The 11,065-nt window shown below is 37.6% G+C and overlaps 1 protein-coding gene across 1 annotated transcript in view; it reads left to right on the top strand.

The window, feature by feature from the left end:
* The window catches only part of LOC109853733 (carbonic anhydrase 2), a 17,240-nt gene extending 7,456 nt beyond the window's left edge, over positions 1–9,784 (top strand). Inside the window, exons 3-7 of the mRNA XM_020426148.1 lie at positions 1,296–1,417; positions 3,408–3,503; positions 4,676–4,790; positions 6,483–6,661; positions 7,191–9,784. Coding sequence (XP_020281737.1) covers positions 1,296–1,417; positions 3,408–3,503; positions 4,676–4,790; positions 6,483–6,661; positions 7,191–7,259 — 581 coding nt within the window. The 3' untranslated portion in view covers positions 7,260–9,784. The remainder of the gene's footprint in view (positions 1–1,295; positions 1,418–3,407; positions 3,504–4,675; positions 4,791–6,482; positions 6,662–7,190) is intronic.
* Positions 9,785–11,065: the final 1,281 nt, after the last annotated feature.

Genomic DNA, 11,065 nt, shown 5'->3' with positions numbered 1-11,065 from the left:
ACTACCTTGAAGTGTAAACTTGTTTAATAAACCATATCTTTCATTTTCGATTTTTAATTCACGTAGTCCGGGAACTTTCCGGACAAACTGTGTAGAAATTGTGTGTTTTTATTTGAAGGTTGCAGTAAAACTCACACACAACTTTTCGAGAATACATTTTCTGCACAAATAGTTCTCGTTGAACAAATAAGTTACGTAACAAAAAGTTTTTTTTAATAATTTCGTGTCTCGTGCACACACCTTATGTAAGAAACAATTTACTTCGATCGTGTTGTTCTGCAAATGTTATTTGAACAAAGAGTGCGAATGTTATTACGGAATAATTTTGAAATAATGATCATGGCGTGCGTGCGGAGGTTTTTTTTTTTTTTAGTTTTGCGTCGTACTTCATCGTATGTCGTTGCGAAGGTTTCACTGTCGACTTCGTGCCACTTAGGGAGGGCTTTTACCTTCGCCGAGTGCTCGAGGCGTATTTGAAATGAGGACGACCGTGCCGTAGGCATATTATGTGTATTCATATGTGGCACGAAGCGGTACTACGCTCTATATGGCAATATGTGACACAAAACAATAGATGGAACGTCGCGATAATGATAAGTTACGATATCACGTCTCGATGCTCGCAAAAAGCGACGACTCTCGTTACCTTTCAACGTAGCTTTTCGAGGGATTTTCACTTTGCGAAAATCAATAGAGCGTTATCGAGAATTTAACCACGTAAAATAATAGTTTTTTTTTTTTTTTTACAATAAAAGAAAACATTTTTTTGAACAAAATTTGTTTAAAAATCTTTTGCAAAAATATACGTGAAACAAATTCTAGAATATATTTGAAAATAGCGCGTGATTTATTGTTTCTCTTGCACGTATGAAGAATAAATTTAGATTCTCCCATGCGTTTGGAATATTCCGCGAAAACGTGCCAGTGGTTTTTAACAAAGTAAGCGCGCCAAAGTTGCTTTTAATAATTTATCATAGTTTTGAGACAAAACAAAGTAATAAAATATGCGTCGCAGCGGATGCATCTCCTTCGTACGTTTTCGCTCATGCGAATTAGTCATACGGCGCAAATGCGATCTCGTTAAAGTCCCCCGCGTAGTTCGGCTAATCAGGCATATCCTGTAATAGAGCAACACGAGCCGTTGGTAGCATTTGACTGAAGAGAGCGTGTTCAGAAAAAAAAATGTTTATACATTATGCGACTTTAATTTAAGCTGTGCGATTGTTCTATTTTAATTTTTCTCTTATTTTACGATCATCGATATAGTGAAAGAGTTTCGATTTGTGTGTCGACAGTTTTGAGCGGCGGACCATTGATGGACGATGTTTACAAGCTAGAACAGTATCACTGTCACTGGGGATGCAGCGACTCCAGAGGGTCCGAACACACGGTAGACGGACAGGCCTTTGCCGGAGAGGTAAGAGCGTGTAAAATTATTCATCTCACGTGTTAAATGCGTTAATTAAATTTATGCGCAGATAAGTCGTACGTGAACACGAATAAAGCGCTAAATTTGTCGCTCATTAAACGGGTTTTATCCCGATGAAGAGAAGACAAACAATTAAGTTCGTTATTCCACTTCGCCGATTTAATTATGCCGAACTTATGACTAGTTAGTGATGCAGTCACGTTTCGAGAGTATGATTCACAATGTTTGCGATCATTCGTACGTAGTTTATGGCAGCGTTGACCTTGTTCGAGAGTGCCGCCATGAACGATTTACAGCGCGCGCGATCAGATTTGCTTAAAGAGATAAATAATTCTTTTTCCTTGGTTAGTTCAACTATCAGTTTCAGCTTGTACGCGTAGATGTTTTATGGACATAATTATCTTACAGATAAGCCGTTCCACCATAGGTTTGGATGAAATAAAAATACAGTCCCGAGATAGTAATTTCGCGCTGGGAGAAATATAATTACGCGGCTATTATTTATCATGCAAACAGAATGCTATTATTGTGCGCGCACTATTGGCGTTGAAGGAACGCCAACGACGTGTCAAAGGTCCTTTATTCTCTGACAGCTGCGCGCGTCTAGAGCCGCGTATCGAGTTACGAATGAGACAAGAACAACAAAACGACCGCGGAGTGGCATCGAACAATATAATTGGCATCGAAACCCGCCCACTTGTGTGCGCGAATAATGGATGAATGGCGCGATTACGAAACGCGTATCCCACCGCGTACGTTGAGCACCGAAAGAATTTCCGAGTTGCGAGCAAATGCGCTTATCTGTTAACTGCGAAAAGAAGGATGTCAATAATTAACCGAGCAAATTACGTGTTTCCTGAACACGGCGAGACAGGTCTGAGATAAATGAAAGACCCGTGTGTACGTGAGAATTTCCTTGGAAGCTCGCCACGCGTCTCGCGCTTGCACGAATATTTCGCGCGAAACATACTTGTTGACTCGCGATAAATCGATTATGCAATCATTCGATTTGAATCTTACATAAATAATTGACTTCAACTTGACCCTCTTTCCGATCAAGAAAACATCGATAATACACGATGCGTGGAAAATGTCTTTAGAATCGAATTCTAAGACGACTGAAAAAAACTCGTTTTCTACGAATAACATAAAAAACTCGATAAAAACGTGTATATTTTTATCGAGTTTGATGTAAGTATATGCGCAGAGAGGAATTCTTTCGTAAAACGTCGACGCTTTAATTAAACAATCCGAGTCTATTAAAACACATTAGCGAATCGATTGGCGGTCGGTAATGAGTTCGTTTTCTCTTCGCGCGATCTCTGTGTGCTTTTCGATGCGTTCGAACAAGCAAATCGTAGTTGAATGCTCGATTCGCTCTTTTCGCCTCTCGGACGACTCTCACATATTTTGCCGCGTCGCGAAATTGTGCGGAACGAAATAAAAGATACCTGTAACGATTTCTGCGGGAAACCGGGTCGATCGGATGCACGGATATCCGCGGAATTTCAGAGTTTACAGTTACTGCGCTGATTACATAATCCACATCTAACGATCGCCCGTCAGACGCAATTATCATTTTATTGATGCCGATAAACCACTCTTTGTCGTACGTTCCATCGTTCAATGGCGTGGATTGCATCGTGGAAGTATTTTAGATAGTTATCGACGACCCCGGGCGATTAAAGCCAGACGAAAAAGAATTGTCAGATGACCGGAGCGATATTTGATTTAATAATTCATTAACTCTGTCTCTCTCTCTCTCTCTCTCTCTCTCTCTCTCTCTCTCTCTCTCTGTCTTTTTAACATACGAATATAGAAACTAATTATAACGTTTCTTAATTATAACAGTGGAAAGACAAGAGTTCAAGTACACATGTCTCGGATGTTGACAACCTGTTATTTCATTTCTTAATTGTCTGCTAATTAGACCTAATGCATGTGAGTTAGATTCATTAGAAGTTTCTATTTGTTTCAGCTGCATTTAGTGCACTGGAACACCACCAAGTACAAGACTTTCGCCGAAGCGGCGAAAGCCTCCGATGGTCTGGCCGTTTTGGGAGTTTTCCTCAAGGTTGGTATATCGCAATAACACGTTTCGATATCGCTCTAATTACAATTCTTTATACAACCTTTTTATACTTTTATAATTCTTTATTCCAACGTGATTTATGCTTTATTATTATTATTGGCGATGTGTTACGCAACTAAAATATTTATTACACGGTTTGTCGGATTTTTTGTAACACACAGAGCTGCCAATCCCTTCGGGGTATGTAAGCAGAAGCCGCACTTATTTTTCTCGGGATTCTAATTCGTTCACATCGGGTTACGTAGTTGCCTAAGCTTTTCTTATGTAAGACGTAAGCTGCGCAAAACAGAATCCGTAACGATGTAGGTGTCGATCGCATCCGATTATGTAAACACAAAATCAGGCGTAATTGTATTCGTCGCGGCTTCGAAATACGAAAAACGAGATACATTTTCGTGAACCGGCTGTCGCGTGGATTCGCGTTTGCGGCAAAGAATATCCCGACCTCATGCAACATCAATTACCCGCTTCCGCTTTGCGCAATGTTTTGTGTGTCTAACATTTAGGTTGCGGCGACTTGATATCCCGTGTAGAAAATTATAAAATTTGCGACGTCTGTACGTGAGAACGATCGTGAAACTCTGCGCGCGCAAATATAACATTTTGCAAAATCAGATTTTTTGTACATTGTACAGAACGAAAAAGATTGTTTAAGCGCGTTAATGTCATTTTTTGCAAATTATCGTGATTGTTACGTAACATCGGACTTTGAGAATACGTTTCTCAAGACGCTTATAAACGCGCGTATGGGAGGTAATTTATGCGACGGTGACAACGTGCTAGACAATGCGAAAAATATTGCGCAATTGCGCGATCAACGTCGATGCCGAGCATTTTTACCGCTTCTATTTTTCTTTTGTTCGAAACACTATTTTAAATAGCTGCTTTGTGACTATTTTTTTCGCTATAATTTTTGAAACATTTATAAAACAATTTTATTAATCAAATGTTTTTTTTTTATCGAATGTGTGAAAACGAAGATGCGGAACGAACTTTCACAATGTTTAACGATGATGAGATACGTTATAGATAGTTGCTTCATTGATTGAAAGATCACTCATGGAAATCGGTTATTTCCGCTTGCCACGAATGACTTTATTTCGCCTCAAACTGCACTGTAACCTTATCAGGAAATCTCCATAATTTTCTTGTAGGTCGGCAAGACACACGAAGAAATGGACAAGATCGCACGCCTTCTGCCGTACGTCTCGCACAAGGACGAAGTCGTCGAAATTACGGAACCAATCGACCCTAGCAAACTCCTTCCTGGTGAGTTAATATCGAATAATCGACCGAGCAATTTGGTAATTGTTTCTTTGATCAAGTATTCCTTTTTATTCGTCATGCATAGTGTGTCCGTGATCTCTATGTCCTTTTCTCTTGGAATATTCGATTGTATTTGTACTTCCATTCTGTTTACCAAAGTTGTGGATAGGTTTTGACGTACGTGAACGTGTAATAGATCCTCAATCTCTGTAAATTAATTTTTATGATCGAGATGATCGAACGAAAAGTCTCAATACTAAGAGAGAAGTTAACTCTCGATTTTGTTTTTTTTTTGTCTCATACGTTTTGCAACTTTTATTTCCTACTTACTACTCGCAAACGCTAATAACGCACAGACGTTATCTTTGAACTTCAAAGTTTGAAGTTGTTAAACGGAAACTGTTCCATTAAGAATAATCGTGTTTCTTTTGCATTAACTAATGAAATTTCTTCTGCATACGTGCTCTCGTTGCACCACGCACAGTGCGCGGTGGACGAGCCGGCACGCAGAGATGCGTGAATCCGTGCATGCGCTGGGCCGACCGAATCATACCACGACACGAGAATAAATGGGACTTCCAAGGTTCGTATATAGCCTTGGACCAGTTCACACGATGGAACGAGGAACGCTGCGATTCTCACGTTTTGGCCTCAAAAAATTTTCGTTACTTTTATCTTTGGTTATTTTTAAGCAGCCGAAAAAACTTTGTGCATGTCACGAGCACGGTTCAAACAACTAGCACGCGGATGCATGTTTGAATTTATGTTGTTTAATTATGTTGTTTTAATTGTTTTCTGAAGTAATGAAGAAAATATTTTTTTTTTAAAAAAAAAAAAGAATAATCTTGCATTACACAATTTCTCATCGATTTATTTGTAGAAAAACAAAACGTATAAGGTTTGTACGTATTTTATGTAGTACGACTATGTATTTTTACATGTGTTTTTTACTCGTACGAATAGCACAAATATTTTATGTTAATATCCTCACAATTTGATCGGTTGTACATTTTGTTGTAAAACGATACGATATCGTGCATTTTTGATGGATATACATTGTGAATGTTATTATCATTTATATTCGAACATCTGATGTTCTCGTCGATGCTACTTTATCGATGTATCATTTCGGAGAAATGTGTCTCGTGTGTATTCCGATGACATCGAAAGATAAGAAGAGTGGAACGCACTTACATATACAAAACATACTCTTCCGAATGAAACAGCACATTAATCAAACGGTTTAATCTCATTTCCCGACACACAATTTTCATCCCGTTATTAGACTTGTGTATTCGCACGATGTGTACGGTGATAAAACTGATGGAAATATTGACGTTACGTAAAATACATCACGAGAAATTGTTTCAAAATTTCTTTGCGCGCTTGCAAATTGAATCGATCGTATACACAATGACGAGGAACCATTTCGAAATTACCTTACGCAGCTATATCGCGTTAAAGATAAGGCGTAAATCCTGTCATTTTGTACGTATGTAATTTGTCACGCTCAATTTTTAACAGCACGTTGCTAATCTTTTATCGCGAATGACGTTGATACACACGTATCGCATATTTATTTATTGTCTCGTTTTGACAGCTAGAAAATTATTTATCGTATATATAATTTTCACGCATTTGTGTTTCACGTGAAATCTTATAAAGACATATAATTTTGGCTTTGTTTTTATTTAGACGATAACGGGTACTGGACGTACTTGGGTTCGTTGACGACTCCGCCGTGCAATGAGAGCGTCACTTGGATACTTTTCAAAAAATACATCGAGGTGTCTCATCATCAATTGAACATTTTCCGCAATCTGCGAAAGTTTCCACGTGGTGAAGAGTGCCCTTGCCATGAGAATCACGGAGCGGTAAGTAAAATAAAAATAATATTCGTAAAACTAGGTGATAGACCAAGATGTAAAAAAAAAAAGTTTATATCATCACGTCGCTTTTTTTTATCTACAATCAACTCGTTGTGCGAGTCACATAATCGTTTCTTTGTCTCTTTTGTAATCATTTTTTTTATATAAAATTTTCCAAGGATTCTTCCGTATCACTTTCCTCGTGCCCTCCTCCTGCACTTCCGTTGTCGTTTGATAAATGACTCGCAATCAGTGATCAACATGACGGCGAACACCTCTGAAACGACATGATTACCATTTTCCAGCCACGAGAGATGCATATCGTTTGCGGTGAATAGACGTCTTTTTTTTTTTTTTTTTTTATTTTCCTCGATGTATTCACAAACTACCCGTGTAGCTGATAGCTATTTTTAGGCGTGTAGAACGCGTCGATGACCGCGGCACGTCGTCTCGACGATGTATTAGAATTCGACGGAGCGCATCACGACACGCCCTCGTTTTTAACTCCGCTCTTTTTTTCTCTGTCCCGTTGCAGGTAATCAACAACTTCCGCCCACCGATGCCACTAGGAAATCGCGTCTTGCGGGAGTGCGGTAGCTTCTAAGAGCCGTCTATCCACCTGGAAAATGAGAAGGAATGTAGAAGAAACAAGAGAGAGAGAGAGAGAGTGGGAGAGAAACATAGACGATTCAATCTCCGTTCCTCGTATTTACGAATCGTTGACCTCAAAGCGACAGCTACACGATGCAGTTGCGAACGCACGACAGCCGTTCAATGTGCCTTTTGACTGTAATACCGAACACTCGCGCGTTGTACGCCACGAAGCTCGCTGGTTAGTTGTTTTTCTCGCAATCAAAGATTCTGTCACGTGTAATCCGTTCTATTGTCGTTGGAGGAAACGCGTATATTCGCAGCGAGCAAAAAGTTTTCTACTACTCTGCGTAGGAAACGCGAAATGTTAGAAATATTTGATGATGGCTTTAGCTTCCGAGCAACGAATTTGCTGTTGTTTCTATTTTATTGTTTTTATCTTCGATTGTACGATAAGCTACTGATATTAGAATGTACCCCAGCCTCAATTTTAACGAACGTATCTCGAAATGACACATGACTTTGTCTGAGAATAACACTGTAAAAATTACTTTTAAAAATATGAAGTGTCGGATATCTATAGTCGGTGTCTTTATCTATAGTTGAATTAATCGCGATATTAATTTTAAATTTCGAGATACTTGAATAGATACTGACTATAAATAAATTTAAAATAAATTTACTTCTTATTTTATATACGACGCAACGACAGGTAATTATTGAACTGTTCCTCTGGCACTTTGAGAGATGCTTCGCCGCGTCGTTGATTGACAGTCTCGTGTAAGAATATTCGTCGAATATATAGTGTCGTGTTCTTGAAACAGACGAAATAGTGAACGTTTAATTTTAGTTTTTCACTTATACGCGAATAATTGTTCATCAAGTGATCTATTGGAACACGAAGAGTTTCTTTTAAAATCCTCATTAAATGAGTTTCATCGAGTGAATCTATAAATATATCCTTCTGTATCTTTTTTTCTACAAAACAAGTGCGTTAAAGGACACTCTGTGTAGCATCTACCAAGCGTGCGCTTCGTTTCAATTCAAGTGCAATTACGAATGAAACGTAGATATAACTTTAACAGCGTCCGCTTTGCGCGCCTAGGGAATGTCGCTTTCTCGTTAATTAGAAACTGCTACTTACAATAACAACGCCGATTACACAAACGAAGTATGTGCCTGTGCGCGTAGACGCGCGCTATTTTGCTATCTGAAATAAAACGAAACATAAATATATATGATGCGTCTCACTTGTGCCTGCCGTATAAGAAAAAGATACTGCAATATCAACAAAATGTGTTTAATGTGCAATTTGATGTGCAGTTTGTTTTTTATGACTCAAGCCTATAAAAGTTACAATAACATGATTTATTTCGAGTGACGAGAGTATTTGATCGATACCATTCAGTCGCGTGTAGTTGGATCAAGATTTTTTTATTCACTTTGATTTTTTTTTCATTATATACAGAGATAGATTGACGAAGTGATGACAAAATGTAATTTTTTAAAATGAAATAAAAGACTTTTCTTGCACATATAAAGAAATTTTGTAATTTGAGCTGTGCAGTACACAGAAGGATTTCTATCGGATCGATCCGTCCTCGAGACATCGACATCACCCATGTTCATCGACATAAACTCTGTTCGTTTCCGTAACATGCAATATCGCGTTAAGTGCTACAGGTGCAATGATCTTTATCTACTATGTATCTATCTAAGAGAAATAGGATGTTTATAATATCGTATTTATAAGTCGTGTGTACGCCACTGTTGACGCTCGAGAAATGTATCGAAATTCGATATGCACCACACTGCGTAAAATTTATAAATACGCGCGAAATTCGCGTCCATTAATAAGTAAGGCGTTTGTTGCCGTTGCCATTGTGACATTTATCGCGGATGTGCGACTATATTAAAAGATCTATTACTGACATCGAACTATATTTTGAGAGAATACACGTATTTTTTATACTATCAAGTTTTTGAAAAAGTTGATCCACAGTGTCAACTTGCGCATGAAAACAAAAATGTATTTTTTGATAAACTTTCAATTTGTTTTTTACGCCAAAGGAAAATAATTCAAGTTGGCTACGCAACTTTCCCTCGAGCGTCAACAGTTTTTTTAATATAAAATCGATATCTCACTTTGTGCCATACGATGGCGAATTTTACGTAAATTAATAATGTGTTATTTTGCGATGTGTATCTTGGATATGTATATTACCTTAGACGCTAATCACTTTTGACACGTTATCATTGAATATATTTAGAACTACTCTGCTGTTCGCTAAAGTGTAAAATAACTTTACGTTGTTACGATATATTTTTGTCATTGTTTGATTCTTGCGTTAACATACGTATGTATAAGTATATCTTAATACACTAATACATACACTAATGTAGCGAATCTAATTATTATGAAAATGTGAAATAATGTGATGTGTATTTGTATATCGTAGTTTGGACTGTGATAGATAGAAAAAAAGAAAAAATAAAGAACCGCTCCACTTGTTCTTACACGCGGAGAATATGTGTGCACTTTGTTTTGTCTGTCATTTATTGCGAATAAATTTGTTGCCCTCCTCGTGAGACGTGTAGAATGAGAATTTGCTCTGAAGATCGAGCGCTTTTATTATTATGAGACAGAGTGTCGAATGAAAGGGTACAAGGCGAGCAACCGTTAATGCTCGGATTTGACTTTGATGTTCGCCGTCGGTCCGAACCAGTTTCAAGAACGCAAAGAGGAAAACTTGCGGACGAGACAAGATACATGGAACGACCAAGAAATTTTTCCTGTAATTCTTTGAAACTTCTCGTAATGAGGTTTTGACTTGCAAAATTACATCTCGCGCAATAACGTTGAAGTTATCCAATCACGTGCAAAATTTTTGGATGAGAAAAGTTTCAAAAAAAATTTCATCATATCGTTGTAGCGTAAATTGCCGAAAAACTTGGTGTGTTTTACACTTAGTACGTGTTTGCCGAATATAACAAATATAAGATTTGTTATGTATAAATATAACACACACACACACACACAACACACACACACACACACACACACACACAAATGCCACTTTTTCAAAAAAAAGAGAAAATATTGTATTATGTTTTGAAAACTGCTTTTCTTCTAAAAAAATCATATATTAAAAAAAGCATTTGGACCGAGAAGTGCACGTTTGGAGTCGAATATATCGCACCTATTGTTGCCTCTTTTCCGCGTTGCCGATTGGTTAGTTGGTTGATCGAGCCGAATCGAATCGGGGTCACTGACCTCGGCCGCGCGATCGCGGCGGTGTTACTGACTTCGGTCACGTGATTACGGTATATATATGTATAAATACATATATGCGTATCTGTTTGTATTATATATAGATATAGAATATTACATATATACTATATATGTATAATATTCTCTGTTTTACCCTTTTAGCTCACGTGCCTTTAGTCACGTGTTGTTTTTCCATTTCTCTCTCTCACTATTTTGTGAGTTTGATTTTCATTCGTTATTTATGTATCGCATCTATTGTTGTCTCTTTTTCGCGTAGCCGATTAGCTGGTTGATCGAATCGAGTCGAGTCGAATCAAATCGGTAAGATCAAAAAACAAATAAACAGACTATTATCTTGATAAGATGATTTTATCTTGCAAAAAATTAATTATATCCTCATAAGATAATTTTATATTGCAAAAAGATAATTAAATCCTCATAAGATAATTTTATCTTGCAAAAAGATAATTAAATACTCATAAGGTGCTTTTATCTTGCAAAAAATCAATTATTCCCTCATAAGATGATTTTATCTTGCGAAAAAACAA

This window comes from Pseudomyrmex gracilis, unplaced genomic scaffold (genome assembly GCF_002006095.1).
Source record: "Pseudomyrmex gracilis isolate BER0280 unplaced genomic scaffold, ASM200609v1 scaffold_0, whole genome shotgun sequence".
Classification (NCBI taxonomy): Eukaryota; Metazoa; Arthropoda; class Insecta; order Hymenoptera; family Formicidae; genus Pseudomyrmex; species Pseudomyrmex gracilis.
This window is presented reverse-complemented; position numbering and strand designations above follow the sequence as displayed.